Source organism: Mirounga angustirostris, unplaced genomic scaffold, assembly GCF_029215605.1.
Source record: "Mirounga angustirostris isolate CCGP_5_RB_7025 unplaced genomic scaffold, mMirAng1.0.hap1 SCAF_5, whole genome shotgun sequence".
In the NCBI taxonomy this organism is placed as follows: Eukaryota; Metazoa; Chordata; class Mammalia; order Carnivora; family Phocidae; genus Mirounga; species Mirounga angustirostris.
The window spans coordinates 63,146,944-63,174,729 of NW_026991713.1; the positions used below are offsets into that span (position 1 = coordinate 63,146,944).

The 27,786-nt window shown below is 40.8% G+C and overlaps 2 protein-coding genes across 7 annotated transcripts in view; one reads left to right on the forward strand and one right to left on the reverse strand.

Moving 5' to 3' along the window:
• The first annotated feature begins 779 nt into the window (after window positions 1-779).
• On the forward strand, window positions 780-27,704 carry RACGAP1 (Rac GTPase activating protein 1). Of its 6 annotated transcripts, XM_064591264.1 has the most exons (19): window positions 827-934; window positions 6,705-6,852; window positions 7,947-8,035; window positions 13,718-13,753; window positions 14,090-14,292; window positions 15,313-15,449; window positions 16,601-16,670; window positions 18,570-18,623; window positions 19,291-19,371; window positions 19,982-20,099; window positions 20,681-20,811; window positions 21,457-21,621; window positions 22,825-22,920; window positions 23,213-23,411; window positions 24,611-24,716; window positions 24,893-25,025; window positions 25,152-25,287; window positions 26,211-26,319; window positions 26,646-27,704. In XM_064591264.1, exons 3-19 carry the CDS (start codon window positions 7,951-7,953, stop codon window positions 26,719-26,721), a joined length of 1,935 nt encoding a protein of 644 aa, XP_064447334.1. In that variant the 5' UTR covers window positions 827-934; window positions 6,705-6,852; window positions 7,947-7,950; the 3' UTR covers window positions 26,722-27,704. The 6 variants fall into 6 exon arrangements, with proteins under 6 accessions (XP_064447332.1, XP_045729437.1, XP_064447333.1 ...); XM_064591262.1 differs by lacking the exon at window positions 6,705-6,852 and having other exon boundaries at window positions 780-934; XM_064591263.1 differs by lacking the exon at window positions 6,705-6,852 and having other exon boundaries at window positions 787-934; window positions 7,951-8,035.
• AQP6 (aquaporin 6) overlaps window positions 7,919-27,786 on the reverse strand; it is a 34,290-nt gene continuing 14,422 nt past the window's right edge. Inside the window, 1 exon segment of the mRNA XM_045869069.2 lies at window positions 7,919-8,055. The gene's annotated coding sequence lies outside the window, so the exon portion shown is untranslated.

The following is a 27,786-nucleotide window of genomic DNA, read 5'->3' on the forward strand; positions in this document are numbered from 1 at the left end:
TGAACACTTATTAAATGGAATTATAGCACTTTTATTTTTGCATTTATTTTTTCCCTTGGGCTGTCTCTTCCATTCTTGGCTACTGGAAAGCAAAGATCATATAATTTTTTTTAAAGATTTTATGTATTTATTTGAGAGAGAGAGAGAGAGGCAGGGGCACAGGGAGAGGGAAAAGCACATTCCCCAATGAGCAGGGAGCCCTATGCGGGGCTAGGTCCCTGGACCCCGGGATCATGACCTGAGCCGAAGGTAGACCCTTAAGTCAGGGAGCCACCCAGGCACCCCTCATCTTTATTTTTCTGATACCTAGTATAGCGCTTAGTTATGCTTGGACTCAATAAATGTGTGTCAAGTGAAAACCTGGATGAATGTACTAATGAATTAAGGTATTGTATACCTCAATAAATATGGTTACAAATAACTGTTCTATCTCCTTCCAGAATTCTTCCTATTCAACAGCGGGACTTGACACTGTTCAATTGATAATTTCCAAAAGCTCTATTTTCCTGCCTGGGGGGAAAAAAACAGCAAGGCCATTCAGGAAGTATCACTTGCCCTTAGTCAACATGGTATCCTGAACGGCTTCAGGAAAGGGGTCTGGGGAGGAGAGACCCTGAAAACAGACAACGCCCCCGCCCATCTGCTGACCTTAGTCAAAATGGCTGCCTTTGGCGTCGTTTTTATCAGCAAGCGCATGCCCGGCCCTGGCCCCGCCCCTCCTTACCCCTTGGCGTTGTTGCGTGCGTCGCAGCGTCGAGGGGCAGCGCGGGAGGAATAAATTTCTCTGTGATTGGTTGGTGCAGGATTTCAAACCCCAGCTGGAGGCGCGGTGCCGCTCTGCCGTTGGGTGAGGTGCGGAGGGAAGTAAGAGGAAGGCGGCCCAAGTGGGGCCAGGCGGACCCGGCCAGGTGGGCGCTAGAGGCTGCGGGAACAGGTGCGTCTGACTCTGGGTGTGTGGTAGGAGGGAGGGTGTGCGAGGTGGTGAGCCGTGGCCACCGCGGGTTCAGGGAGAAGACCGGCACCTACAGCCCCTCCTCTGGGGCTCTCCACGGGTCGGGGGAGGCTGCGGCCCGATTGGGTGGTGGCTGGGAGTGGGGGGCTTCTTTCTCCTAGCTGTGTTTTGCGGAAAGCTGGGGGCGTCTTTTTGAGGTGGTGGCTTGAACAGGGCAGGAACCGCCCCCAAGAAGTGACTTTAAGTTACATACAGAGTTTGAGAGTGGGTGGGGTAATACCCCCATTCTCTTCAGAGGAGCAAGGAGTTTTGGAAGGGAGAAGCCCTGGTGTTTGAGAGGCGGGGGCGGCTTGAAGTGGAGCCTCTCTCCCTTGTGGGCTGTGTGTATCCAGGTAGGCTGGCTGAAGCAATGACATCTTGCCTGTCCCGTCCGAATTCTTAGCTTTAGGAAAAACGAGGCCTTACTTTTACAATTTCACGTACGTTTCTCTTCCCTGGATTTCGTTCGTAGGCGGAGGGAGTGTTTAGCAGCGTAGGGTGGGTGAGAAGATAAGGCTTTTTTTTAAGAAATGTCATTATCATTCTTTTGAATGTGTGGGGTGAGCTTTTCGAGTTATTGAAAGTGCTTAGAAAAGGCGCCTTTCCTATAGCTTAATCATTCAACAGGTATTTAATCAGTGCATAATGTAAGTACAATACAATCTTATTTAGCCTTAAAGGAGCTTGCACTTTATTTGGGCTGACAGAACTGAAGATAACTGTGGTGAATCTAGTAGGCCTCTACCCTATTGAGTATACTGTACATTAGTATAGCCCTTTTAGAAAATATTTTGGCAATATTTATCAAGAGCTATAAGAGGTTTTTACCCTATGATATAGTAATCCCAGCCTTGGAAATCTATTCTAAGGAATACAGCCACCTAAAGAAAAAAACCTGTTCACAGTGATGTTCAATTAATTCATTCAGTGAATGTCTATTAATCATTTGCCAAATGTCAGGCCCTATCCTGGGTACAGGGGCTCAGCAGTGAACAAAACAGACAAAAATCTGCATTCTTGGAACTTAAACTGTTGGGGAGACAGACAATAAACAATATGAAAGTATGTTAGGTGAAGACAAGTGCTTTGGAGGAAAATAAAGCAGAGAAGTGTAGGGGGTAAAGGCTGCAATTGGAAATTGGGTAGTTAGGAAAGACATCAATGAGAAAACGACATTTGAATAAATCCCTGAAGGAGGTGAGGGAGTGACCATGCAGGAGATTCCAGGTAGATGTAACTGAAAAACTGAAAATTACTTTAATATCCAAAGAAGAGGATCGTTAAATAACCGCTAATCAACTTTTTGTAACTTAATGGAAACGTGATGGAGAAAAGCAAAACACAAAGTTATATCAATCTATGATTGCAATATTATGAGATATGAGTATATAATGGGCAAAGATTAGTTAAGGAGATGCATGTAACTTTCACGATTAAAAAATTAATTTTTTTGGGGCGCCTGGGTGGCTCAGTTGGTTAAGCGACTGCCTTCGGCTCAGGTCATGATCCTGGAGTCCCGGGATCGAGTCCCGCATCGGGCTCCCTGCTCAGCGGGGGGTCTGCTTCTCCCTCTGACCCTCTTCCCTCTCATGCTCTCTGTCTCTCATTCTCTCTCTCAAATAAATAAATAAAATCTTAAAAAAAAAAAAAAAATTTAAAAAAAAAAAAAAAATTAATTTTTTTGAACTTAGAAAAGTCACAGTTGAAGCAGTGTTTTATATCTGCCAAATGAATGTTATCAATAATAGAGATAATAATTTTGGACTGAAACTGTTAGGGAATGTTTTAGTGAATTGGTAAGACACCAGACCTTGAAGAATGGAACACTGCAGAATGGGAAGAATCCACAGAATAGGAAGGAAAAAAAGAGACCTTAGTATACTAAACTGGTAATAATTTTCTGAGAAATAATAATTCAACTCATCTTTTTATTTTAGTCTTCATTCACGTTGGACTGAGAACATTCTGTTTACTCTTTCTGCAATTCATTTGTTCATAAGAACATTAGGTTTCAAGATATTCCTTCTGTCTGCCAGTTGTATAGAGGCTTCTTATACAGTAAAGCAGAAGCTGGACATTTGGGAAAAAGAATTGCTCTGAAATGCTTTCATATGAAAGAATCTTATAGTATTGAGACTTTCTTAGGAAATGGTTTTCTTTGGCAGTGGGAAACCTGTATTGCTGAATTCTTGGGAATCTCCAGATTTAGTAATGTTTGTGAGAATGTTTTTCATTAAAACTCTTTCCTGAAAAACTCAGACAACCTTCCATTGCTTTGTCTTACAATATTTAACACCCTTGATGGATCTAAAATGTGATGTATAGGTCTCTTAATAATGTTGTTTCTAGGAGGAAGAAGAGGATAGAGACTTTTCCCAGGATACTCTGCAGTTAAGATCTGTAATAATCTGTTATTCTGAAGGACGATGTCTGTCTCTTGGCTGGGTGATTGAAATTAAATTGGGGACTCAAAGCAATCACATCAAGCTGAGACTCTTTCCTGGTGAAGTGAAATTGCTCCCTCAGGGATACTCACAGATTGGGAATCTGTAACATAGTGACTTCTCCACCTCTGGGGCTTCTCATCAATAACAGCTGAGATTCTCTAGCACCTTTTTGTTTAAAGTGCTCCACAAACTGATTTCCTTGCTATACACAGGGATCATTTCAGCTTTCCCAAAAGGCAGCTGCCTCTATAGTGAAAAGTGACAGCTGTTTTACAGCTACAAAGCAATGTTCTACAATATGACTTTGTTTTTGTTTCCTTTCACATAAGTGTATCTCCTAGCTACGGAGCTAAATAATAAAGGGGGAGAAATAAAGGAGTGTTCATGTGGGTGAAAATGTGACCCAACAGGAAAATTAACATCATTTTTAATTGACATTGAATAGGATGAGTAAATTTTAGCTTTTTGAGTTACAATTTGGCAGAGATATCAGAGTTAGTACTGATGCAGAAAGATATTTTTGTCATCTATAAATAATTCCTGAATGTCACTTCTATAGAACATTAATAAAAATACATGGTCCCCTGGCATATAAAGAGAAGAGGATTATATTTTGCTAGTGCCGTTTTTGGATTACCCTAAGTAAACCTGTGTTAGAGGAAAAGCTATTTTCAGATGCTACAAGCCTCAATGTAAGACAGCTTGCTAAAGAGCCTAGACCTGGTCAAATTTTGCTGTCTTCTCCATTCTTCTTGGTCTGGGTTCCAGCTATGATTTGGTAATCACTATGGTAGGATGTAAATAACAACTATCAGACCAAAACAAAAACCAAAAAAAATGTCATACCCACTATAATACCCTATAGTAAGGTTCAATTTATACATTATAAAACTTACCTAAGTGAATTGATGCTATTCTGTGAGGTCAATAAGCCAAATGTTATTGTTCCCACTTCTAAATGAGTCTCAGAGTTTGACTTACCCCAGATTATACTAGCAAATAGAAGAACTAAAACTTTATCCCAGGGCTTCTGTCCAAGCCACGCCTTTTTTAAACTCTTGTTTCAGTTTTCATCTATATTACACATGGATGTTCAGGAAGAATGGAAATTCTTTTGACAGTAGACTCATGGGTGTGTGTATGTGTTCTCTGATTTTCTTTTCTTATTTATTTATTTATTTATTTATTTATTTAGTAAACTCTACGCCCAACATAGGGCTCCCACTCATGACCCTGAGATCATTTACTGACTGAGCCAGCCAGGCACCCCTGTCAATTATTTATTTTTAAATATTGAGTGTGTGTGTATGTGTGTGTGTAATACAGTAGTGCCAAAGGTAAGGTTTCTCCTCTCACATGTACAGTCTACCTGGGATATAGGGTAGAAATGTGGTAAAGTGAAATTAGAGTGCAAGTTGTATGTGTCTGAATGCCAACTGAGCAAAGCAGTGGGGAAAAGGTCAGTTGAAGTGAATGAGGACAGCCTAATTTTCCTGTTGGGTCACATTTTCACCCACATGAACACTCCTTTAGTGGTTGGGTAGAGAACATGAGAGAAGAGTCCACGGGTATGGTGATCATACTTGTCAGAAAGGGAGTAACTTAAGGTGGTTCTGAGGTTTGGAACTGAGTGAATAATAAGGAAATCAAAATTGAGAGTTGGTGGAGTAGGTCAGTGGGTAGAGTAGTTGCTGATATAGAACAAAGTCTCTGAATCAAGCTTCACCTCCAGGGCATCCCCAGCAAATTAAGAGCTATAGGACTGCAGTTAGGAGAGAGGCTGGAGAAGGATGGGTGATCATCTGGAGAGCTGTAATGACTAACATGGGATAGTTTGATAAGTTCTTCGAGAGATTGGAGGATTGAATTTTAGGGAATATCTGGTGTCGAGAGGGAAGAATAGAAAAAAATCCATAAACCCTTCCTAAAACTCTAAATCTGGAGAGTCTGATGGTCTGACAGTTGAAGGTTACCTCTGTTGTTTTATAGCAGAGCACTGGCAGTTCAGTTAAACAGCTGCCTCCTGGGTACCAGGCATCTTTGGACAATTACGTAGATGGAGGTAGTTGTATGAGATAACCGTTACTACGATGAGGAGATGTCCCCAGGTAGGTTCTCTGTGTCTTTAGTCTTTTTAGGAATCTGGTTGTGTTTTCAAGAGCATACCTCCCAACCCTCACTCTAGGGAGTGATATACACAAAGAACATAGGCGAGAAGAATAGTGGGCTAGAGGAACTTGAGAAAATGTGAGGATTTATTTTATTTTTTATTTTTATTTTTTTTTAAGATTTTATTTATTTATTTGAGAGAGAGAGAAAGCATGAGGTGGGGAGGGTCAGAGGGAGAAGCAGACTCCTCGCTGAGCAAGGAGCCCGATGCGGGACTCGATCCCAGGACTCCAGGATCATGACCTGAGCCGAAGGCAGTCGCTTAACCAACTGAGCCACCCAGGCGCCCGTGAGGATTTCTTTTAAAGGGGACAAAGGATCAGGTTGTTGTATTGTCATTTAAAACAAACCTGATTTTTTTTTTTTTTTAACAACCAGTTTTTAATACTCTAGTTGCATTGTGAAATCTTCCTTTTCTGCATTCTTGGGCAGTTAGAAGTTTTCCTATGTGCAGAGTTCACTGTCTTAGTCTCAGAATGTATAGATGACTGCTGAGATAATGGAAATCAGTGCCCTACATTAAACTTGATCAGTCTCTTCCTATTTTTACTGGAGCCAAAGGAAATCATCATTTGAATAAACTACTGAATGCCCTGCTCCTGCCCTGTAGCACTGGGTATATGTGCCTGTTTTGTCATACTGTTAAATCCATGGGCATCTCCACGGCTTCCAGATCTCTTCCTGCCAGTTTTCATGCTATTCTTTTAGTTTTGTTCTTAGTTTAGAGAAAGATCTTTGTAATAAATTTGTTAGTCTGGTTGCTTAGCAGCTTGCTGTGATTATGTAGCTTGGAACAGATACATTGCCATTTGAAAATCTTGGTTTCCAGCTCTGATTCAGGTATATGTTGCCTCCAAGCTTGGAATTGAAAGCTTTTTGGCTATTAGACCAACCATCATTTGAGTACAAATGAATAACTCTGTAGCCTTTAGTAGAAAATATCTTTGTTTATATATCCCTTTGTCCTTTGTGGGTTTTTCTGTTTTTCGTTTTTTACCCTCATAGCTTATGGCACAATCTTACAGACATTGTAAAATCACTAAACCTTCATAAAAGAGTTAATTTTTCTTTCTTTCTTTCTTTCTTTTTTTTTTAAGATTTTATTTATTTGACAGAGAGAGAGCACACAAACAGGCAGAGCTGCGGGCAGAGGGAGAGGGAGAAGCAGACTCCCTGCTGAGCAGGGAGCCTGATGCTGGGCTCCATCCCCGGACGGACCCTGGGATCATGACCTGAGCCACCCAGGTGCCCCCATAAAAGAGTTCTTAAAATTTTATTTAGATGCATGAAATAAGGACCTAGACCAGAATGTTGAAGGGTGATTTGGAGAAACACAAGAATCCTTTAATGGTATTTCTAAGGACGTTCAATTTTCAAATGAAATTTATTTTTTATTTCATTTCCTTGATAATTTTTGTAACGTCCAGTTGATGTCTTTTTTTCTTGATTGTTAAATGAAGATCTTATTTCCTCAAAGTGTTTCCAGTTAAAGTCTATTCAGAACAGAACTGTCTGTAAGGACACCGTTTTTAATGTAATATCAGCAGGTCTTTGGGGGGAAATATGAAGCCTGAAATTCACTTCACAGAACACAGTAGCAAATGATTTTTTTACTTTGCCATTCTAACTGTGAAGGTGGTGTATTGTCTCCTTGACGCCAGAATGTGGTACAACATAATCCTTTGCCTATACTTAGTATAAATTTATTAGACATAGTCCCTGCACACAGTCCCAACAGAGAGCCCTGCATTACAGAAATAATTCTTGTGCTGCTGAGCTGGCTATTTCTTCACTTAATCACTCGTGTGACATCATCTGAGCCGTTGGTAGGAAATGTGCTGACCATGTCCTGCGTTTTAAAAGGCAGTTGCAATAGAGGTACTAGCTAAAAATGAAATTAAAAATAAACCTTTTAAGTTAACGTTGAAGGTCTTCAAAGTCCAGAAGGATTAAAGTGGCAAAAGCATATTAATCAATAGACTAAGAGCCACATTTTATAGTTGGTCACCTAGTAATCAACTGACATGCTTGTCCTTAATTGCTTTCCTCACAGCTCCAGAGTGATTGCAGAGTGGAGGAAAAGAAGTAGGCAGGAAGGGGATGTTATATTTGGAGGTCTGAAGTGCTTTTCTGATTTTCAAATGAGTGTTAAACATTCCAACTTTGTTTTTATAATAAAGATCATACAAAACACTGATTGTTGGCTTGAAATCCTTATAATGGTAGCTACAAATGGAAGAGTCCAGATGTTAGTCACTGATGGCTATATTGGATTGCTACCGAATCTTTTGTCTGGGGGAGAAGGCAGGACCCCTAATGTATATTTGATTTCTTGGCAGAAAGATGGATACGACGATGCTGAATTTGCGGAATCTGTTTGAGCAGCTTGCACGCCGGGTGGAGATTCTCAGTGAAGGAAATGAACTCCGTAAGTCATCCTGAGCTGGCCTGTGTGAAGAGAAAAAACAGATTTCAGATTTGGGTTTTCTGCAAAGCTGAAGTGTGTTCCAATCTTAAAAATTGTTTTTCATTTGGGCTTCCTAAAAGGAAAATGATGGTCACTTATCCATGGTCAGAGCTTAATGGACACTCATTCTAACTGGTCGCTTTTTTCCTATAGTTGTTCTTAAGTGGGTGTACCCAGATTTCTTTCATTATCAAGAGTCTCTTTCCACTGAATACTTGGCATTAGTTGCCAATTTCACTTTCATACCAAGAACTGGGTAAAATCTGAAGTTCCAAGGATGTTGCTTATTTCTTTAGAGTAGTTGTTGTCTATATTTTTTATCCTGGGCTTTCCCTCTGTGCTATAAAACATTTTCAATTGAAGAGGAGAAAAATGTCATAATTTCTATTTGAAGAAGGGACTGTTCATCTGCTTTCACCTATTTCACGTATTTGATTCTTAGGAAGAAAGGATTGAAATTGGGTAGAGAGTTGGGGAGAAAAAGGAGGTGGTGATAGAACGATGGTCTGGGAAGTAGATTAGTGCAGAAGGAGGGGGACTGATGGCCCTGACTTAAGTGATCTAAGGAATTATTTTTTATCAGCTTTTCTTTGGGTTGCTGTCATCTTCCATTTCAGATTTTCATTAATACCTAATTTAGTAAGTGTTGCTCTTAAGTCAGTCTCATTGGTATAAAAGTAATGTAAGGGCGCCTGGGTGGCTCAGTTGGTTAAGCGACTGCCTTCGGCTCAGGTCATGATCCTGGAGTCCCTGGATCAAGTCCCACATCAGGCTCCCTGCTTGGCAGGGAGTCTGCTTCTCCCTCTGGCCCTCCCCCCTCTCATGTGCTCTCTCTCATTCTCTCTCTCTCAAATAAATAAATAAAATCTTTAAAAAAAAAAAAAGTAATGTAAGAACTGTGTCTCTAACCTTTATTTATTGATTGATTGATTGATTGATTGATCTTCACAGTACTTAGTATGGTGTCCTGCTTATGCCATTCAGCATTTTCTTTATTTGATGTTTTTAGTAGCTCTTATCCACTTACAGACCTTTTAAAACAATATTCTATTTTCTCTCTCTTAATAGCTGTTGCATGACCCTATCATCTGATAACCAGCTCAGTAACCATGATGGCATACTAATTAGGCTTCTCTTTGAGGTCACATCATCTTAGAAGATGGATTACTTTGGAGCCCAGTGGGGAAGAGTATTGAATAAGAGATCTTAAAATTCAGCTCATTCAGCAAATATTTAGCAAGAACCTAAAACAGCTTCTAGCACATGTTGAGTTGAGGGAAAGGGATGACTGACTAAATGGCTTCATGGATGAAAGTGGGGTGGAGCCGTAGATGTAGGGCAGGATCCCAACAGACACAGACGAAGGAGGGCATTTAGGGTGGAGGCAAGCGGGTGTGGGGCTTGAGGGGAATAGGAGTAAGGGGGGAGTGGCATAATCAGAGCAGAGCTTTCGGAAGATGACCCTGGCAGAGGGGGAGTCCAGGAGACCGATGAGGATGTGGTTGCTATAGCTCAGGGAAGAGGCAGAAGGAGCCCTAAGTAGAATGGTGTTTGTGAAGAGGGAAATAAGGGGAAATGGGTAGAAGAGACTGTGATAATAAGATCTCTATGAGGAGGCAGCTGATAGGATATGGGAGCAGAGGAAGGAATCTACGGTTTGGAGTCCCAATAACTCGGGCTGGCTTTTAACTCATTTCTGTGTCTTTGTCTCCATCTGTAAAATAGGAATTCAAATGTCTTTATCTTTGTGGGAGTGCTGTGAGCATTTGTGGATAAAAAATGAGAGACTAGTTAGTTGTGAAAATACTTTGGAAGTGATTATGCCGAAAAAGTTAGATATTTATTTTTACAGGTATCCTTGTTTTATAAAAACATTTCTATCTTCCCATTGATTCCTGTTCTAAAATAGAGGTATGTTTTGCCTCCTTCTCCAAGTCCCTAACTTGGAATGTTGGCTTTTGAGTAAATAGGGTGGCTTCATCTTTTCTAGACTCTAGAATCTCCTTTATACAACCACCTCAGTCTCTGTCCTCTTCTTTGATCCTAGGAATTCCTCCCATGGTTAAGTATCCTGACTCTTTATTCTTGTCTTTCATCGGTCACTTCATTTTTCTCTCTCCTTGTATAGGTTTGTTCATGTTGTTGTTGTTTTTAGCTAAGTCCAAGATTCCTGAAAGATCAGAGTGAAGGTTAATATTCAAATAAAATGACTGTAATAACCTACTTATCTTTGATTTCCCTGGTCTACATTGTTTTTATCTTCTATTCTTATTTTATCATGAGCTGCCTGAATTTTTTTTCATGTCGTTGGTGTGTAAATTGGGAATAAATAGAACTTAATATTTATCAGGTACCTATTTTGTACCAACACAATGCTAGTGGGTGTAGGTGCAGCGCCGTGTACAGTAGGTGATACTACAGTGTATATGACTTGGTGCCTATCTTCCAGGAGATTATGGTATTTAAGTTTCAGAGATAGGTTTCTTATGAAACAGAAGATAAACAAGTGTCAGAATATATGCTTTTGGGAAGTATAGAAAAATGTAATGTGGAACAAACGGATTAGGAAAGGATTCATAGAACAGATGGGACTAGAATGGATACATAAAGAAGAGTGTAGGTAGAGCATTCTGTTTGGAGTACACAGCTTGATCACAAGGGAGAAGGCAGAAATAAGCATGGGTCTGTTCTGGGAGCAGGGACAAGAAGGGGTATTGTGTAGTGGTGGGAGGTAAGTTTGAATAGACTGGTGAGGTGGGCTTGGATGCCTGGAGTTTAAATTTGATCTGAACAGCAATTCTTCATTTATTTGTTCAATGAATATTTAAGTGCCTACTGTGTGCTACAAGGCACTGGAGATAAAAGAGACACAGCACCCTTACCCTTAAGAAGCTTAGAGAGTGATGGGGAAAACCAAGGAAGAGCCTGTGCAAAGGCACCAGGAAGAGTGAGCTGAGAAAACAAGATCTCTGGGACGGTTTTTTTTTTTTTAAGATTTTTATTTATTTATTTATTAGAGAGAGACAAGGACAGAGAGAGAGAGCATGAGAGGGGGGAGGGTCAGAGGGAGAAGCAGACCCCCTGCCGAGCAGGGAGCCCGATGCGGGACTCGATCCCGGGACTCCAGGATCATGACCTGAGCTGAAGGCAGTCGCTTAACCAACTGAGCCACCCAGGCGCCCCTCTGGGACGGTTTTAATCTATTTGCTGAACAATGAATCAAATCCTTTTTGTTGTTGTTGTTGTTGCTCTTTTGTTTTTAATGAATCAGAGATTATCCTCAATTTGTTTTAAGGAAATTTTCCTTAATTCCTTTTTGATAGATGCATTTCATAGTTTAATATATACATAACTCTTTAAAGGAAGTTAATACATCTTTTGAACGTGTACTTCATGACAGGGGCTAGTACCAAGTTGGAATTGTGATTCACAAACTGACCCAAAAAATACCATGTTTATTGATCTCCAATATCAGAATTTTTCCTGATCTGTGATCTAACGTGCCATTTTGACCCATCCTGGCAAACTTAGTTCATAACAGAAATGTACCTAAGTAATATCTTAGGTATGCAAATGTTCTGGTTTTGGTCTAACACAAACCAAGTTGAACTAGTAATTGAATCATTCATACTATTAAAATAGGAACTATTTCCTGGAAATGAACTGATACTTTATTTGGTTTGAGTTCCATCGTCCAATTCACTTAGACTTATAATATATGCCAATTAACAATGAGTAGGGATTAAACCCCAAATTTAATAAGGTTTATCAAGAAGGAGTGTCCTTGGGGTGCCTGGGTGGCTCAGGTCATGATCTCAGGGTCCTGGGATGGAGTCTGCTTCTCCCTCTGCCCCTCCCCCCACTCATTCTCTCTCTCTCTCTCAAATAAATAAATGAAATCTTTTTTTAAAAAAGGAGTGTCCTAAAGAACAAACAAATGAGCAAAATTAGGTCCAGTGGAAATCTTTTCTTTTCTTTTTTTTTTTTTTAAGATTTTATTTATTTGAGAGAGAGAGAATGAGAGACAGCATGAGAGAAAGGAGGGTCAGAGGGAGAAGCAGGCTCCTCGCCGAGCAGGGAGCCCGATGTGGGACTCGATCCCGGGACTCCAGGATCATGACCTGAGCCGAAGGCAGTCGCTTAACCAACTGAGCCACCCAGGCGCCCCAAGTGGAAATCTTTTCATTTTCAAAATTGTTTTTTAATTCAGTAGGTATTTGAGTGTGTATGGAGCACTATATTTAGAAACATTTAATGGACCACAGTGTGGAGCTAGAAAGTTTTTAGACGTGTAGTTGAAAAGTATATTTCTTGTTCTTTATTTTTTTGAAATTGAAGTACTATTACATACATCAGAAAAGTACACAAATCATAAGTGTAGTACTTGAAGAATTGCCAGAGTGAACATGGCTAAGAACTAGCTCTTTAAAAAAATTTTTTGTGAATCTACATTGTTGAAATAGTTAAATTGGCAAAAGGATGTATTTTCTTTTTCTTTAAATTAAGAAGGAAAAAAATTTAGTTATGTGTTCTAAACTTAACAAAACCAACATACTATTTAAAGCTATTTGAATTGTAGCTATATATATATATATATATATATATATATATATGTATGTATGTATATGTGTACATATATTTATCTTTTTTTTTTTTTTAAGATTTTATTTATTTGAGAGAGAGAATGAGAGAGAGAGAGCACATGAGAGGGGGAGAGTCAGAGGGAGAAGCAGACTCCCTGCTGAGCAGGGAGCCCGATGCGGGACTCAATCCTGGGACTCCAGGATCATGACCTGAGCCGAAGGCAGTCGCCCAACCAACTGAGCCACCCAGGCGCCCCATATATTTATCTTTGATAGTTGCATTGTCTAAGATAACTAGGTCATAATATCCTGTTCTGCTAAAACCTGTTGTTTGTTACAAACTGAAGTGTCCTTTGTGTAAGACGCTTTCTCTAGATTGAATTGGCAGTCTAATTTGTAAGTTTGAAATTTAGTCCAATTATTAAGACTGAAAAGGGCACTATGTTCATTGTTTCTATGCTCTTAGGTTAAATTCAAACAGGAAAGGTGCCCTTACTACCCAAGAATCTGCTAGCTTTGTGTGCCTGTGGCCTAGTTTCAGCTGTAAACTGGGTTAATTTGGCCAGCAGCAGATGTACACCTTGGGAACTTCCTCCATGAAGGTGGTGGGGAGTGATGCCTAGAGATAGATCGAGGGTAACAAGAAAATAGGAAGGCAGTGTAGAACAGTCTTTGCCAATAGCAGGTGGCAAGCGTGAATGCCACCAGGGTTATCATGCTTTGAGGCACTGTGCTCTCTCTGCAGACATGTGGAAAGAGTCCACATTCCGCCTTCAGTGACTCACCCAAAGTTAGTATGATCTGTTCTTCTTGTGTCTTTCCCACTGAAACGTTTATACACCCTTCAGGGCAGTGTTAAACAGCACAAGCAAATTGGCTCTTTACTTTCAAATCAATATTTGTATAATTATATAGTTGAATGGAATTGCAGGCCTAGACATCTATAATATTAATCTACATCTACTGGAGCATATTACAGCAGTTACATTTGAATTTGCTGTTTAACGTCTCTCTGATGCAGCAATGCATGACTCTAAAGGAGGCTGTTTTTGTTTTATAGCTGTAACTGTCCTGGTGCGCGACAGCTGCCCCAAAGGTATCCCCCTTTGATTGCCTTCTGTTCAGGAGCTTTCAGTGTTGGTATTACATCTGGAACCAGGTGACTAATGAGTTACTTATTCCATAGCAGATGCCACTGGCTAAGCCAAAGTAAGTGGCCAATTGAAACAGGAATTGCTCTCCACAAAGCTGTCATGCAGGGTGATGAACATATATCCAGGATCTGCTCCTGGTTATTTTCAGCTGGCTTTGTCTAGAGTTTAGCTGGTCCCTTCATTATATATTTGGAGGAAAACTGACTAGAGGACTCAGTCATTAGAGCATTAGTACTGTGTTTGGAGCTCAAATTATTGAAGTTTCCCTCTTTCCTTAGAATTCATCCAGTTGGCAAAGGACTTTGAGGATTTCCGTAAAAAGTGGCAGAGAACAGACCACGAGCTGGGGAAGTACAAGGATCTTTTGATGAAAGCAGAGACTGAGCGTAGTGCTCTGGATGTTAAACTGAAGCACGCACGCAATCAGGTGGATGTCGAGATCAAACGGAGACAGCGAGCTGAGGCTGACTGCGAAAAGCTGGTGTGTATTGTTCTCTACACCAGAACTGTGGCAGTGGGGGGAGGGGGCGGCATCATTTGGTCATGTTTCCACCTGCCAGTTATACTCAGTTTCTTCTTCCACATTAAAGAACTAAAAGCAACCCATCCATTGACAAGTTGGCCTTGATTGGAGCTGAAATTGCAGCGTAGGAACCCTGCTCTTCATAGGCTGAAATTTAAATTTTTTTTTCTCTTTTAGACTTGAAACTATTACTTACTAGATTTCAGATGAGAATTTAAAGAATTAAAATTAGGCAGGGAATTCCTAGCATGCTTGGTCTGTCACAAGATGTTGGCTATGTCTCATGCTGCCCAGAATAGCCTCATCCTTTTGTCAATAGCTAGTACTTTGTTATTGATACAGGCAAGACAACTCTAAGGTTTTCCATCATTACTGCTCCTAATTCAGGGTAAGGGGCTAGATGTATTCAGTCAGTTGAGCAATGTGACTAACGTGGAACACTGTCATTTTGATGTACCAGGATGGGTCATGGTACAAAGGAAGGCCTTCATGAAGAGGCACTAATCCATCTTGGTACAGTGTTAAATGCCTCAGTAAGCTCAAATTGACTAGTTCCAGTGTGTCACAGCTTTGTATCCATTTTAATGCATTTTGCTCCACCATTTAGAAAGGTGGGTGGCTGCTTTGATCCATAGAGGAAGCCAATAGTTGTCCTGATAAAATGACACTAAATTGTTTTTGCTAGCGAAATCTATTTTGGGACTCTCATTTTGCAATACTGTCTTGGATTTCCAGCTTGACCCAAAAGTCTTGTAGCAGAAAGCCCAGTATTCTGGATGGAGTTCATTTTACCAGTCAGAAATCAGAGACCCAATCTGGGCTTGATGTGAATTAATATGCTATTGCTGTAGCAGCTTTCCTGAAGGCTCATTTGCATAATGCTGTATTTTAATGTCTTCTGGTCTGCCCGTCCCATAAATTTGAGGTGAAGTTTCTCTCCTGGTTAGTTAGGATGTTTTACTCTGCTTTGGTCTGCAGGAAAGACAGATTCAGCTGATTCGAGAGATGCTCATGTGTGACACATCTGGCAGCATTCAACTAAGTGAGGAGCAAAAATCAGCTCTGGCTTTTCTCAACAGAGGCCAGCCGTCCAGCGGCAATGCTGGGAACAAAAGGTGGGGAAACCGCATCTGTTGTTATCTGATCACGAGCAACGCTGCTGTCACAAGTTCTTGCTATCTGAACTCTTAAATAGGCTGCTTCTGGAATGTGTGCTGAATAAAGCAGAAGACGACTTTGGAGGAAGGGTGGGTGGGAAATAAAGGCACAGGGGCCTCCCAATTTCTTTTATCTTCTTTTGTTTTTGATCTTTCCTTAGGATGTTGTTTCACCATGGGTAAAATTTTGATGTTGGTGCTAAACTGCACATCAATAACTAATCCCACTCATTGCTAAGAAACCTAAAGGTGAAAGTGGCAGTTCAGCAGTACTTTCAGTGTTTACTCTCCAGAGAGCTCTTGTAGCTCTTCTGGTTTAGAAGGCCTTCTGTGAGCCAAGACCAGACAATAATTTTGGTTCCACTGCATCACTATTTAAAATAGTCTCAACCAGGCTTAGAATTTAACACCCCCAATACAATACGTAGGGAAAGGTCAGCACTCTTCGAGCTATTTATTTTGTTGCCTGGTTGTTTTATGGGGAATCTTTATAACTGAGAGGATATATGGGCTTAATTTCTTCAAAAGCTAATGCTGGGTAATACTCTTTCTTGTAGAAAGCACCCACAATTGGGATCAGATTAAACTTCACTCTTCTGCCTGTGAATTTTTAGTAGCCTGTTCAGCAGGGAGTAGCACCCATGCTATTGTAACTTTCTTTTTTATTTATTTATTTGAGAGAGAGAGAGAGTGAGAAAGAGCATGAGACGGGAGAGGGTCAGAGGGAGAAGCAGACCCCCTGCTGAGCAGGGACCCCGATGCGGGACTCGATCCCGGGACTCCAGGATCATGACCTGAGCTGAAGGCAGTCGCTTAACCAACTGAGCCACCCAGGCGCCCTGACTGTAACTTTCAACTGCTGTTGTGAGGTCTTTGCCGAAAAAGCAGCTGTGCTGCGTGTGTCCTCATGCATGCACAGCCACGCTCTCCCATGGAAACCATAGCAAGCAGCCACCACAACTAGGCTTTGAACTTGTAGTTGTCGCCATAGGAAGGCACTGCTATGAAATTGCTGGTGTTACCTGACCACTGTGACTCGTTCTGAGCGTTCATGCATTTTATTTTCCAGAGTCTTCTGTATCTAATACTGTGTTGTTTCTCTCATCTAGATTGTCAACTATTGACGAATCTGGTTCCATTTTATCAGATATCAGCTTTGACAAGACTGACGAATCGCTGGTAATAAACATTTGATCTCTGAGAATTGTCTATTTTTCTTACCCCTGCTCCCTCAGGAATCTCTCTTGTCCTCTCTTCTGGAATTCCTTTATTACTGTTTTATTAGTTGATGTGTTAGAGATACTGAGCTAGCATTTTATTTTATTTTATTTTATTGATTAATTTCTTTAAAGATTTTACTTATTTATGAGAGAGAGAGAGAAAGAGAACGCATGGTGTAGGGGAGGGGCAGAGGGAGAGGGAGAAAGTGTCTTTAAGCAGACTCTGCACTGAGAGTGGAACCGGATGCAGCAGGGCTCGATCTCAGACCCTGAGATCACGACCTGAGCCAAAACCAAGAGTCAAACACTTAACCAACTGCACCACTCAGGCGCCCCTGTGCTAGCATTTTAAAATAAAAATCCACACAGGCTATAAGAGACTGGCTTATATATTTAGTTTCTGGAAGTGAGAATATAGAATTCAGGATTTGGTATGAGGTTAAATTTATTTAATGGATCTGTGAGCTACATGTACTAATTGACTGTATCTTGGCTTATTCAAAAGCCCCAGCTAGCAATAAAAAAAAAAATTTAGTAAGATTCTACCCAGGCAGGGTTTATTTGCTGCTCTTGGAGAGAATAGACTTGTGCCTTATTCAGAATTAGTTTGGTTCTTGAAGAAAACTTAGTCATACTTCACAATTAGAAGGAAACCAGTGCTCTGGAGCTTCAGCCAGAAGACTGACAAAGTTTCCAGGCACTCTGTAATGCTTTGTTCAACTGTGATTAACTGGTCTAAACTCTTTGTTACCCTGCTTTTGTCGGGCAGCACCCTTTTCTTAACTTATGGTGGTGTTTGTGCATAAAAGGTCATCTCTTGATATTTCAGTCTTTGATGTTCAGAGACTGGTGGTTTATTGGTTTGTATATCTTGCCTGTTTTACTGGCCGAAAACTAGCAAACAAAGCAATAAATCAGGAGGTTATTTGTGGTTGGTTTTCTGATAGTGAAAGAAGTGATGACTACTTGTTATATGGGCTAGGAGTGTTCTGTCCTAAATCAGTGTTTGGGGAAATCATTGCCATTTTATAGATAAATAATAAAGAATGATATGAATAGGTCTGGGATATATAATAAAACTATCTAAAAACAGCTATATTAATAGCTGATTTTGGAGCTAGACCTACTTATGGTGTATCTGTTGTAACCCAAACTGAATCAAATAATCAGTAGCTAAATTAAATTACGTGACCAGGAATTGGAGAGATTAGATTTCATTTAGCTAAGCTACCAGTTGCTATGTACTTCTGTTTCTGGGTTTTGTGTTTTCAGGGATTATTAGGAGTAAGGAAATCACATGAATGTAAATGGTTAAACTAAGTGAAGTGAAACTAGACCACGGTAAAAAACATAATTCTCCAGTGGTGAATGTCTTTGTTGGGGCCCAAGGAAGAGGGATGTTTGGGAAATGTAAAACCTGAACTAGAACTTTTTAAGTGGCTACATTGTACAGAACGTCTGATTAGATAGCAATCCCTTAAGAGTAAGAAGGACATCTAACCCGATCAGTATAGTGCCTGAGATTCTGTGAGTTCTACAACTAATTACAGAAATAGTCAGAAATAAAGGACCAGGCACTGAAGATAATCACGACAGAAGTTGATTCTCTAACCTTTTCTTGCCTCTGTGGTATTGACTCCTGACTCTATTATAATAGCTTCAATTTTGGAAAGAAAGCAAGTTAACTTACCATAGCTCTGTAGCTACAGCACCTGAGACCCTCCCTTCCCCTTTGCCCAAATTGTAAGTTAGGCAGTCTGACTCAAAAAGCCTTTAAAGTTCTCTGTAAATTTATTTGCACAGGGTTTAGGGGAGGCCTAATAACAGAAAGAAATTAATGCAGTGTAATTGTCAACAGGATTGGGATTCTTCTTTGGTAAAGACTTTCAAACTGAAGAAGAGAGAAAAGAGGGTACGTATGGTTTTGTTTAGTTTTTGTTGTTGTTTTTACAAAATTACAATAAAGGAGTTTTCTTTAGAAAATTTTCCATGATACAGCATTCCTGACATGTTGCTCTAACCATAGTTAAACACCCATTACAAATGAATTCATGCTGGGGGGTGGTATGGATGATCCTCAGGGTAGTAACTCAGGACAGAACCTTTCCTATTTCACTGTTCTGGCTGCCTTAGTTCATTCATGGAGTGGAAAAGGATATACTTGAGTTTGTTTTGAGTTGTCATAGGAATTTTTACGCAGGACTTTTGTACTCTAATAGAATTTTCAGATGAAATGTGTGTATAATGGGATATGCAGAGCTCTGTGTGTGCTTGTTTAGGGTACTTAATATGTTTCCAAAGACTTTATGTCCTTAAATAGGACTACAGCTCGACTTTTTCTGGTGCTGTCATCTAAATTTTTCCAAAGCTTGTTTGTTTCTTTTAGGGCACTGAGGGCATTTTTGTGTTGGTACAACTTAAGCTTCATGTGGAAATAGAATGAGAGAGAGGATATTGTTATTTACCATAGCCGTGGTACCTAGGACTTTCACCCAAGTTGTCTAATGGAATAATTTTATTTTCCGTGCTTCAGAACTTCTGTTTCGCACTGAACTCCTTGGTCTTTGTCTCCTTTCCAGCGCTCTAGTAGCCGACAGTTCATTGATGGTCCCCCTGGACCTGTAAAGAAGACTCGTTCCATTGGCTCCACAGTAGACCAGGTAAGAATAGTCAGGCCAAGAGAATTGTGGTTGTGAACACATCAGAGGTTAGTGGCCCCAGCCATGAAGAATCCTGAGTCAAGGGGTGCTTGGGTGGTTCAGTCGGTTAAGCATTTGACTTTGGCTCAGGTCATGATCTCGGGGTTCTGGGGTCAAGCCCGACGTTGGGCTCCTTGCTCAGTGGGGAGTCTCCTTGTCCCTCTCCCTCCCCTTCTGCCCCTCCCCCTGTTTGCCCTCTCTCTGTCTCTCTGTCTCAAATAAATAATTAAATAAATAGAATCCTGAGTCAACCCTGCAACGTTATTTTGAGAGAGAGATTTGGTGAGTTTTTCTATGTAATAATAGGATCCTTATCATCCATATGAATGGAATCACTCTGACTGAGTAAACAACTGTCAGCTTTGTATTTGTTTCTTAGTTGCTTGTATGTATGCCTCTGTGACCTATATTTCTGTTCGAAAGTATGAGGTTTCAACGGAGTGTTTTTGAGCTGGGTCTGTAGTTCCTGACCAAGATTCAGGAATTTTTCAGCCACTCCAAAATTACCCTATAGTGGAGGGGAAATTAGTTTCACATGTTTGTCCTTCCCTCATTTCTACTTTTGTTTCAGGGGAATGAATCCATAGTTGCAAAAACTACAGTGACAGTTCCCAATGATGGCGGGCCCATCGAAGCTGTGTCCACAATTGAGACTGTGCCATACTGGACAAGAAGCCGAAGGAAAACAGGTCCACTGGATTTGTAGCTAAATCGCCTGTGTAAAACAGCTGGTGAAATTTCGGGAGACTTGGCTTTTTAGAACCCTTTGAGGCAGGGATTGGATATTGTGGGTAGTTTCTTGCTCCTGCTTTCCGAAGGCCCGAGCACTGTGTTATACTCTACCTTTGGATTGCTAGCCTGGCCTGTGCCACTCACACATAATATGTTCTTTCTTTCTTTCTTTCTTTTTTTTTTTAATATTTATTATTTATTAATTTATTAATTTTATTTATTTATTGGAGAGAGAGGGAGGGGCAGAGGGAGAGGATCTTCAAGCAGACTCCCCGATGAGCATGGGCCCATATGGGCCTTGATCCCAGGACCCATGAGATCATGACCTGAGCCGAAACCAAGAGTCGGATGCTCAACCGACTAAGCCACCCAGGTGCCCCATAACTCATTATTCTTGAAATGATTTTTTCTGCATAGCCATTGTTGTCGCTTCTGATTATGGTTACAAATTACTGGTTGTCTACTAGTTATATTAAAATCGGGGTTAAAATTCACAAGGAACAAAATATTAAGAAGCTTAAAGTTGCTTGTTTTCTAGGTACTTTGCAACCTTGGAATAGTGACTCCACCTTGAGCAATAGGCAGCTGGAGCCAAGAACTGAGACAGACAGTTCCAGCACTCCACAGAGTAATGGAGGGATGCGCCTGCATGACTTTGTCTCTAAGACGGTAGATGTGATCGCTCTTTCTTCTTTTGGGCACACTTAATTTTTTTATTGTGAAAGTAATATATACTGGGAACAGATTTAAATAACTTAGTGTTAGAAAGTTAAATGTCAGATCTCCTTTCAGTTCTACTCTTCAGGGCTGACTGCTGGTTACAGAGGGTCTATATATTTCCATTCTGTGAGTACATTAAAGCAGCTTTGCAGAAGCAGTTGTTTATGCTTTTTAGTGATATGTATTTACATAGTATACTTGAATATAGCACACTTTACCTTTGTCCCATTGGATTTCCTCATAAAAAGCCAAGCAACCTGAGGCTCAGAAGAGTTAACTGCTTTGTTTGAGCCACAGGACAGCAAGTGGCAGAGTTAACATGGAGATTTTGTCAACAGGTTCTTTCCACTACTGCACACTGCCCCCTTCCAGCTGGATGACCTTGTGCAAATTACACAGCCTTGTTGGCTTCTGTTTCCTTAGCTTAAAGAACAAAACCTGTGTTGTAGGACTATTGTGAGACTTATACAAGTATTTGTAAAGAGATTAGGAAGTTGTTTGGCACATCCTAAGTGCTTACTAAATGCTGGTTGTTGATGATGATAATTTTCTAATTCAGACCCCTCTGTTATTTCTGTCCTCTTTTGTCCTCAGGTTATTAAACCTGAATCTTGTGTTCCATGTGGAAAGCGGATAAAATTTGGCAAGCTGTCTCTGAAGTGTCGAGACTGTCGTGTGGTCTCTCATCCAGAATGTCGGGACCGCTGTCCCCTTCCCTGCATTCCTACCCTAATAGGAACGCCTGTCAAGATTGGAGAGGTAGAACCTATGGGGGCCGTCCTCGTGTTACCGCTTCTTTAGCTTTTTCAAAGCTTAATGTCAGTTTTTATCCTAAAATTAGTGATGCCAAGCATAGTTTTTCCCACAAATGATGAAGAGAAATGATAAAATGTTAATTTGCAGCCGAGTCCTGCTTGGGTTTGTCTGTTTAGTAACATTTTTATACCAGACTTCTCTTCCCTTCCCTCCTTCCATCCTCTCCCCTCTTCCCTACTCATCCTCCCTCCCTCCCTTTCCTTCTTTCCTTCCTTCTTCCTCCCGCCCCCTTCCCCTTCCTTTCTTCCTCTTTTCTTCCTTCTGCTCCACATCCTATTCTTGTTTTGTAAAATTCCAAACATATACAGAAGTAGATTAGGATAACTAACCTCTGGTTCCTATCACTCAACTTCTGTGATTACTAGTTCATGTCCAGTCTTGATTTATCGGTACCCCCATGTCCTCCTCCTGGCCCTGTCCAGTGAATTACCTTGAAACAAATCCCAGCCATCATATAATTTCATCTGTGAATGTACTTCCTCTTATGTTAGAGGTATCCCATACTAAGCTATTAAGATTCAATTGCTTATTTTTAAAAACTGATTCAATCTATTAAGAAATTATTTATTGTATGAATAACATTAACAAGATTCAGAACAAAATGATTATGCTGCTACCCAGCCCCTAGCAAATCAAATGTTACTTTTCTTTAATCTTAACAGTTCTTATTCGTGCATGTAATTGGTTACAAATTTTTTCTACTCTGATAGAGAACCATGGAGTTCTCCTCTACAGATAGATTTGTGTCCCGATCACCTGTGAGTTGTGTTAAATAATTTTTCTAAGAAAAATTAAAGGGTAAAAAAGGTTTTCTTTTTTAGAATAATAAATTAGTTCATATTAAAGACCATACCTGTAATCTCATTATTGCTTGCTTTCTGAGGCCCTTGAGGAGAGGAGAAGCAGGGACAGAGTTGTAGCTAGTGGTCTTATTACTTGTTCATGCAAGAGTGTGGTATATGTGACCATAGATCAGTCCTGTTGGGGTTGTAGGAAAAATACAGCTGAGAGTCTCTGTTCTAATATATGGTTTGGGAATAACCTGATGTCCCAGCCTGAGTATTAGTTTGGAGATGGTTCTTCCTACTAGTCTTGATTTGCTGGTCTAAGTGGTATAAATAATAATTTAAAACTCTCTCTTTTCAGGGAATGCTGGCAGATTATGTGTCCCAGACTTCTCCAATGATCCCCTCCATTGTTGTCCATTGCATAAATGAGATTGAGCAGAGAGGGCTGACTGAGGTAAGAGTCGACCTTCAGGGGTTCCTGGGTGGCTCAGTTAAGCCACCAACTCTTGATATCCACTCAGGTCATGGTCTCAGGGTTGTGAGACTGGGCCTGTGTCAGGCTCCGAGCTGGGCATGGAGTCTGCTTAAGATTCTCTCTCCCTCTCCCTCTTTCCCACTCCCGCCCACCCCCGCCCCCCACTCTCTCTTAAAAAAAAAAAAAAAAAAATCTACCTTCAGAGAGTGTGAATTTGTTATTTGTGTTAATGATTAGGAGTTCTTAACTGAAAGTGTCACCTTGATAATAGACAGGCCTGTATCGGATCTCTGGCTGTGACCGGACAGTAAAAGAGCTGAAAGAGAAATTCCTCAGAGTGAAAACTGTACCCCTCCTCAGCAAAGTGGATGATATCCACGCTATCTGTAGCCTCCTGAAGGACTTCCTCCGAAACCTCAAAGAACCCCTTCTGACTTTTCGGCTAAACAAGACTTTCATGGAGGCGGCAGGTAAGAGGAGCTCTTACTACTAGAATGTGAGTCCCATAGGGGCAGGAAATTTTGACTCTTCTTGTACCACTCAGTACAATGCCTGCAACATTGTGGATGCACACATGCTTTGATGGAAGAAGAACTATATCAGTGTTCTTGGTGCCTGTCCTCTTCTTCTCTAAACTATATAAGGTACTGACAGGGGGGCCATGTGAAGGACTGTGGATCTTGTCAGCAAAGGTCTTGTAAAATTTATCTTAAAATTGAAATTTGCCACTCCTACTGCTACCACTCTTGACATCTGTCATCCTGGAGTGGCAAAAGAACTTACTGATTTTCCTCTTTCTATTCTCGGCCCTCTGTATGATCCTCAAACAGTATCTAGAGGGGTCTTTCCAAAATTTAAATTAGATGATGTCTCTTCTGTCCTTAGTTTTCTCCAGTGACTTCCCATTGCTCTCAAAATCAAATCCACAGTCCTTCACATGGCCCCAAAGACTCCACCTGTAGGATTCGGCTCCTGGTTACGTCTCTAGAATCATTTATCTCAACAACCTTCCCTTCTTTCTTCTCCCGATACGCCGGGATGCTTGCAGTTCTTAGCACATAACCAAGCTTACTCCCCTCTTGAGGCCGTTGCATTCGTTATTGTCTCAGCCTGGAATGTATTTGCATGATTTGCTCCTTTATTTCTTTCAGGTTTCTTTGTGGGTATCTTGTCCTCAGAAATACCTTTCCTGACCACCTTGTCCAAAATAACTGCGCCCATTACTTTCTAGCTTCTACTATATAGCACTAACTGATAGATACCTGCTTTTTGACTCACTCCTCCAATAGAATGTGAGTTCCATGAGGCAAGGTCTTTGTTTAATTCTGCTTTACCTGAGCACCTAGAATAGTACCTGGTCCATTCTAGGCCCCTGACCATGGTTTATAAACGAACACCTTCTTGGTAATTGTAGTCACTGCAGTTGTGGGTTGCTAGCTGCTTTCCCTAACTGCAGGAGCCGATTTTTTTTTTAAAGGTTCTGATTTCTAATATTGAGCTGTTGGCCAATGTCCTGCTTGTTAATGAAACTGGAGTTTGATGCAGTCATGAACCTAATCAGAAGTTTCAGAAGCTTACTGTATAGATGAGACTTTGTGGTCGATCACTTGGAAGCACGCTGTCAAGGGAAAGAAGTCTAGGGCTCTTGGTGTTCTCTTTTCATTTGCAGAACTCACAGATGAGGACAACAGCATAGCTGCCATGTACCAGGCTGTTGGTGAACTGCCCCAGGCCAACAGAGACACATTAGCTTTCCTCATGATTCACTTGCAGAGGTGAGTACAGCCGAAACTTGCTTCTGGGAGCTTGGGAATTTGCCAAGGGGAACATGATGTGGGTTGGGTGTTAGGGAGGGAATGTGAAGGGTGAATTGTTTTCTGGTAGATCTTATCTTTTGGTCTGTGTTTAAGCAGAAGAGCAAGTCTTCTAATTGAGTGTTCTCTTGCTTTAGAGTGGCTCAGAGCGCAAACACTAAAATGGATGTGGCCAATCTGGCTAAAGTCTTTGGGCCTACCATAGTTGCCCATGCTGTGCCCAATCCAGATCCAGTGGTAATGTTACAGGACATCAAGCGTCAGCCCAAGGTAGGCAAGTGCACTGTATATATAAAAAATATATATATAAACCTGTTTGACATGATAACATGAGAGAGTGGTGAGAGGTAGGCCCTAAGCTTTGGAAGTGTGCTAACCTGTTTGGTGGCTGTTTAGGTGGTAGAACGCCTGCTTTCACTGCCCCTGGAATACTGGAGTCAGTTCATGATGGTGGAACAAGAGAACATTGACCCCATGCATGTCATTGAAAACTCAAATGCCTTTTCAACACCACAGACCCCAGATATTAAAGGTAAGGCCCGGTCTGACTCCCTCTCTGGTTTTGGCCATGTACCCTCTCCCTGCCTTTGCTAGAGCTATTTAGAATTCATATTCTTCAATAAAATTAAGTTTGTTATGAGGATTCTAACATTAAAAGAAAATTTGTACAGTTCTACCATCCTAACTTCTTTTTTCACTTTTATGGAACGTGGTTCTCCTTCTTTTCCTTATACATATGGATATTTTAGAAATATAATAACAATTCAGATAGAATTTGATCTTATTTCACTTAGCATATTGTGAGAATGTTTTTTGTTCCTATATAATTTTATCATTTTTATGGTTGTAAATAGTAATTTACTTAACACATTCTATTAGGAATTGATGTTATTTTTGAATTTTCCATAGTTACTAATAGTGCTGATATCAGCATTATATGTATATACCTCTGTTTCCCCTAATACTAAATTCCCAGGAGTGGGAATCGCTGAATTAAAGGGCTTGAACATTTTTATGTTTCACCAACTTGATTTCTTAAAGGCTTTTGCCAATTTGTATTGCCACCAAAAATGTTTGAGTTTGGTTTCTTCCAACTTTACTGGCATTGGAGACTTGACCTCTCATTTTTACAAGATCCTTTTTAAGAAAGACCGTTGTTTTTTCTAATATAGGTAAGAATCAAGTGGTCAAACATTAGGTTTGTGAATGTTGGAGTTTGAGAATGGCCTAAATCAGGAAGTGAATGTCAGCTATTCATTGAGCAGTTGCCTACATAGTTCAGAAGATAGACTGGTGTGTTACAGACGATGACAAAAATGATCTCTGGGACTTTGCTTGGGTCTCTAACCTTAGCTCTTAAGTGCTTCATAGGGTATTCAGCTGAAAACTGGTCACCCACAAGGGTGCTTTTCTTTTTGCCCTTCCTTTAAAAATATGTCTTAACTTTGATTTAAGTGAGTTTACTGGGGCCTGTGACCACTCCTGAGCATCAGCTTCTCAAGACTCCTTCATCTAGTTCCCTGTCGCAGAGAGTGCGCTCCACCCTCACCAAGAACACGCCCAGGTATGTGGAACCCGCTGGCTTGGGAACTAAAAAAGAACTCTTTCCTTAGACCTCTCTTCCCAGCATACCGAAGCTCGTATTGAAGGGAAAATGGAATGAGGCCTTCAGCTAGCAGCTAGCCTTTAAAAGCTAATCTGGAGCCATAAGGACCCCTTTTTGAAAAGGGTCTAAAGGTTTTGTTTCTCCTCTCTCATCTCAGGCGACAAAGAGTAGTTTGCTGAGTAGTTGAGGAGGGTTTCCTGTTTTTAGCTGATAATATCAAGTAATGTTAGAGTTGTTTATTTGCCTTCTTTTCATAGAATACTGTTTTGGTTCATTCTCTGTAGATTTGGGAGCAAAAGCAAGTCTGCCACCAACCTAGGACGACAAGGCAACTTTTTTGCTTCTCCGATGCTCAAGTGAAGTCACATCTCCCGTTACTTGCCCGCATTCCCTGGCTGCAAGGAGGGCGCACCTGTATTCTCTGCTCTGCAGCCTCCTGTACTCATTACTACTTTTAGCATTCTCCAGGCTTTTCATCAAGTTTAATTGTGCATGGGGGTTTTATTAAAACTATATATATCTCCCTCTCTTTCTCCTCAAGTAATGTCATATCAACACCTTGTGCTGTCGTTGTTGGGAGCTTTTAGATGGGAGATCTTTACAGCGGTAGAAGGGAGAATATGGAATTCATTGTGACTGGGGGCCGGGGGAGGCTGGGGCAGGCGCATCCCTTTGGCTTAAAGCCAAATGCTGCTCATGACTGATCCTTCTCTGGTGTTATTTAGAACGAATTTCCATGAGACAGTGACAGAAGCTGCACCTCTTTGGTTAAGACTGACTTGTCTCAGGGTGGGAGGTGGGAGGGCAGGGTAAAGAAAGGTTGGACAGAGGATTTAGGATGGCTCCTTCTGAGAACTTGGAGGTCCCCTTCCCCCAGTATGAACTCAGCTGTAACGTGGAGCCTTCATAAAAATGGATAGGGTGAGGACAGAACCAGTGATGGGGGTGTGCTTATTAGCTTCGATTCGGATTGATTAGGTGTAATAGTGTTAAGTGGCACAACCTTGTAAAAGTGATACTACAACTTGTATTTATCTCTAATGGGCCTCTGGCTGGACTTTGGTTTGCTTGGGGTCAAAGCCAGTTTGTATTTCAGTTGAATTCGTTCTGATGCTTGACCCTCCTGTCCCCTTGTCCATTGGAGCCCGACTTCTAAAGGTCCTATGCCGTCTATTTGGCGTCCCAGTTCACAATTAAGAGTAGGCTATAAGGGGAGATTGTCAATATTTTGTGTGGCAAGAAAAGCCACAGTCATTTTGTCTTTGCACTTTGGTTGCTAAAATCTTCCTATGGAACATAGCCACATCTAGATAAATAAGAACTTTTTCTTTTATTAAAATTATTTCAAATGTCTACAAAAATGCTTTCTTCTGTAGAATGTTTTTGACCCATAGTCACCTTTGTCTGTAAAACACCTATTTAGAA

What these genes read in the sequence shown, in the direction of transcription:
- RACGAP1 (XM_064591262.1), top strand. Translation starts at nt 7,951, where the DNA reads ATGGATACGACGATGCTGAATTTGCGGAATCTGTTTGAGCAGCTTGCA. An exon ending in GGCAATGCTGGGAACAAAAG is followed by an intron (nt 15,450 to 16,600) that starts GTGGGGAAACCG and finishes TCTCTCATCTAG; the next exon opens with ATTGTCAACTATTGACGAAT. An exon ending in ACAAGACTGACGAATCGCTG is followed by an intron (nt 16,671 to 18,569) that starts GTAATAAACATT and finishes AATTGTCAACAG; the next exon opens with GATTGGGATTCTTCTTTGGT.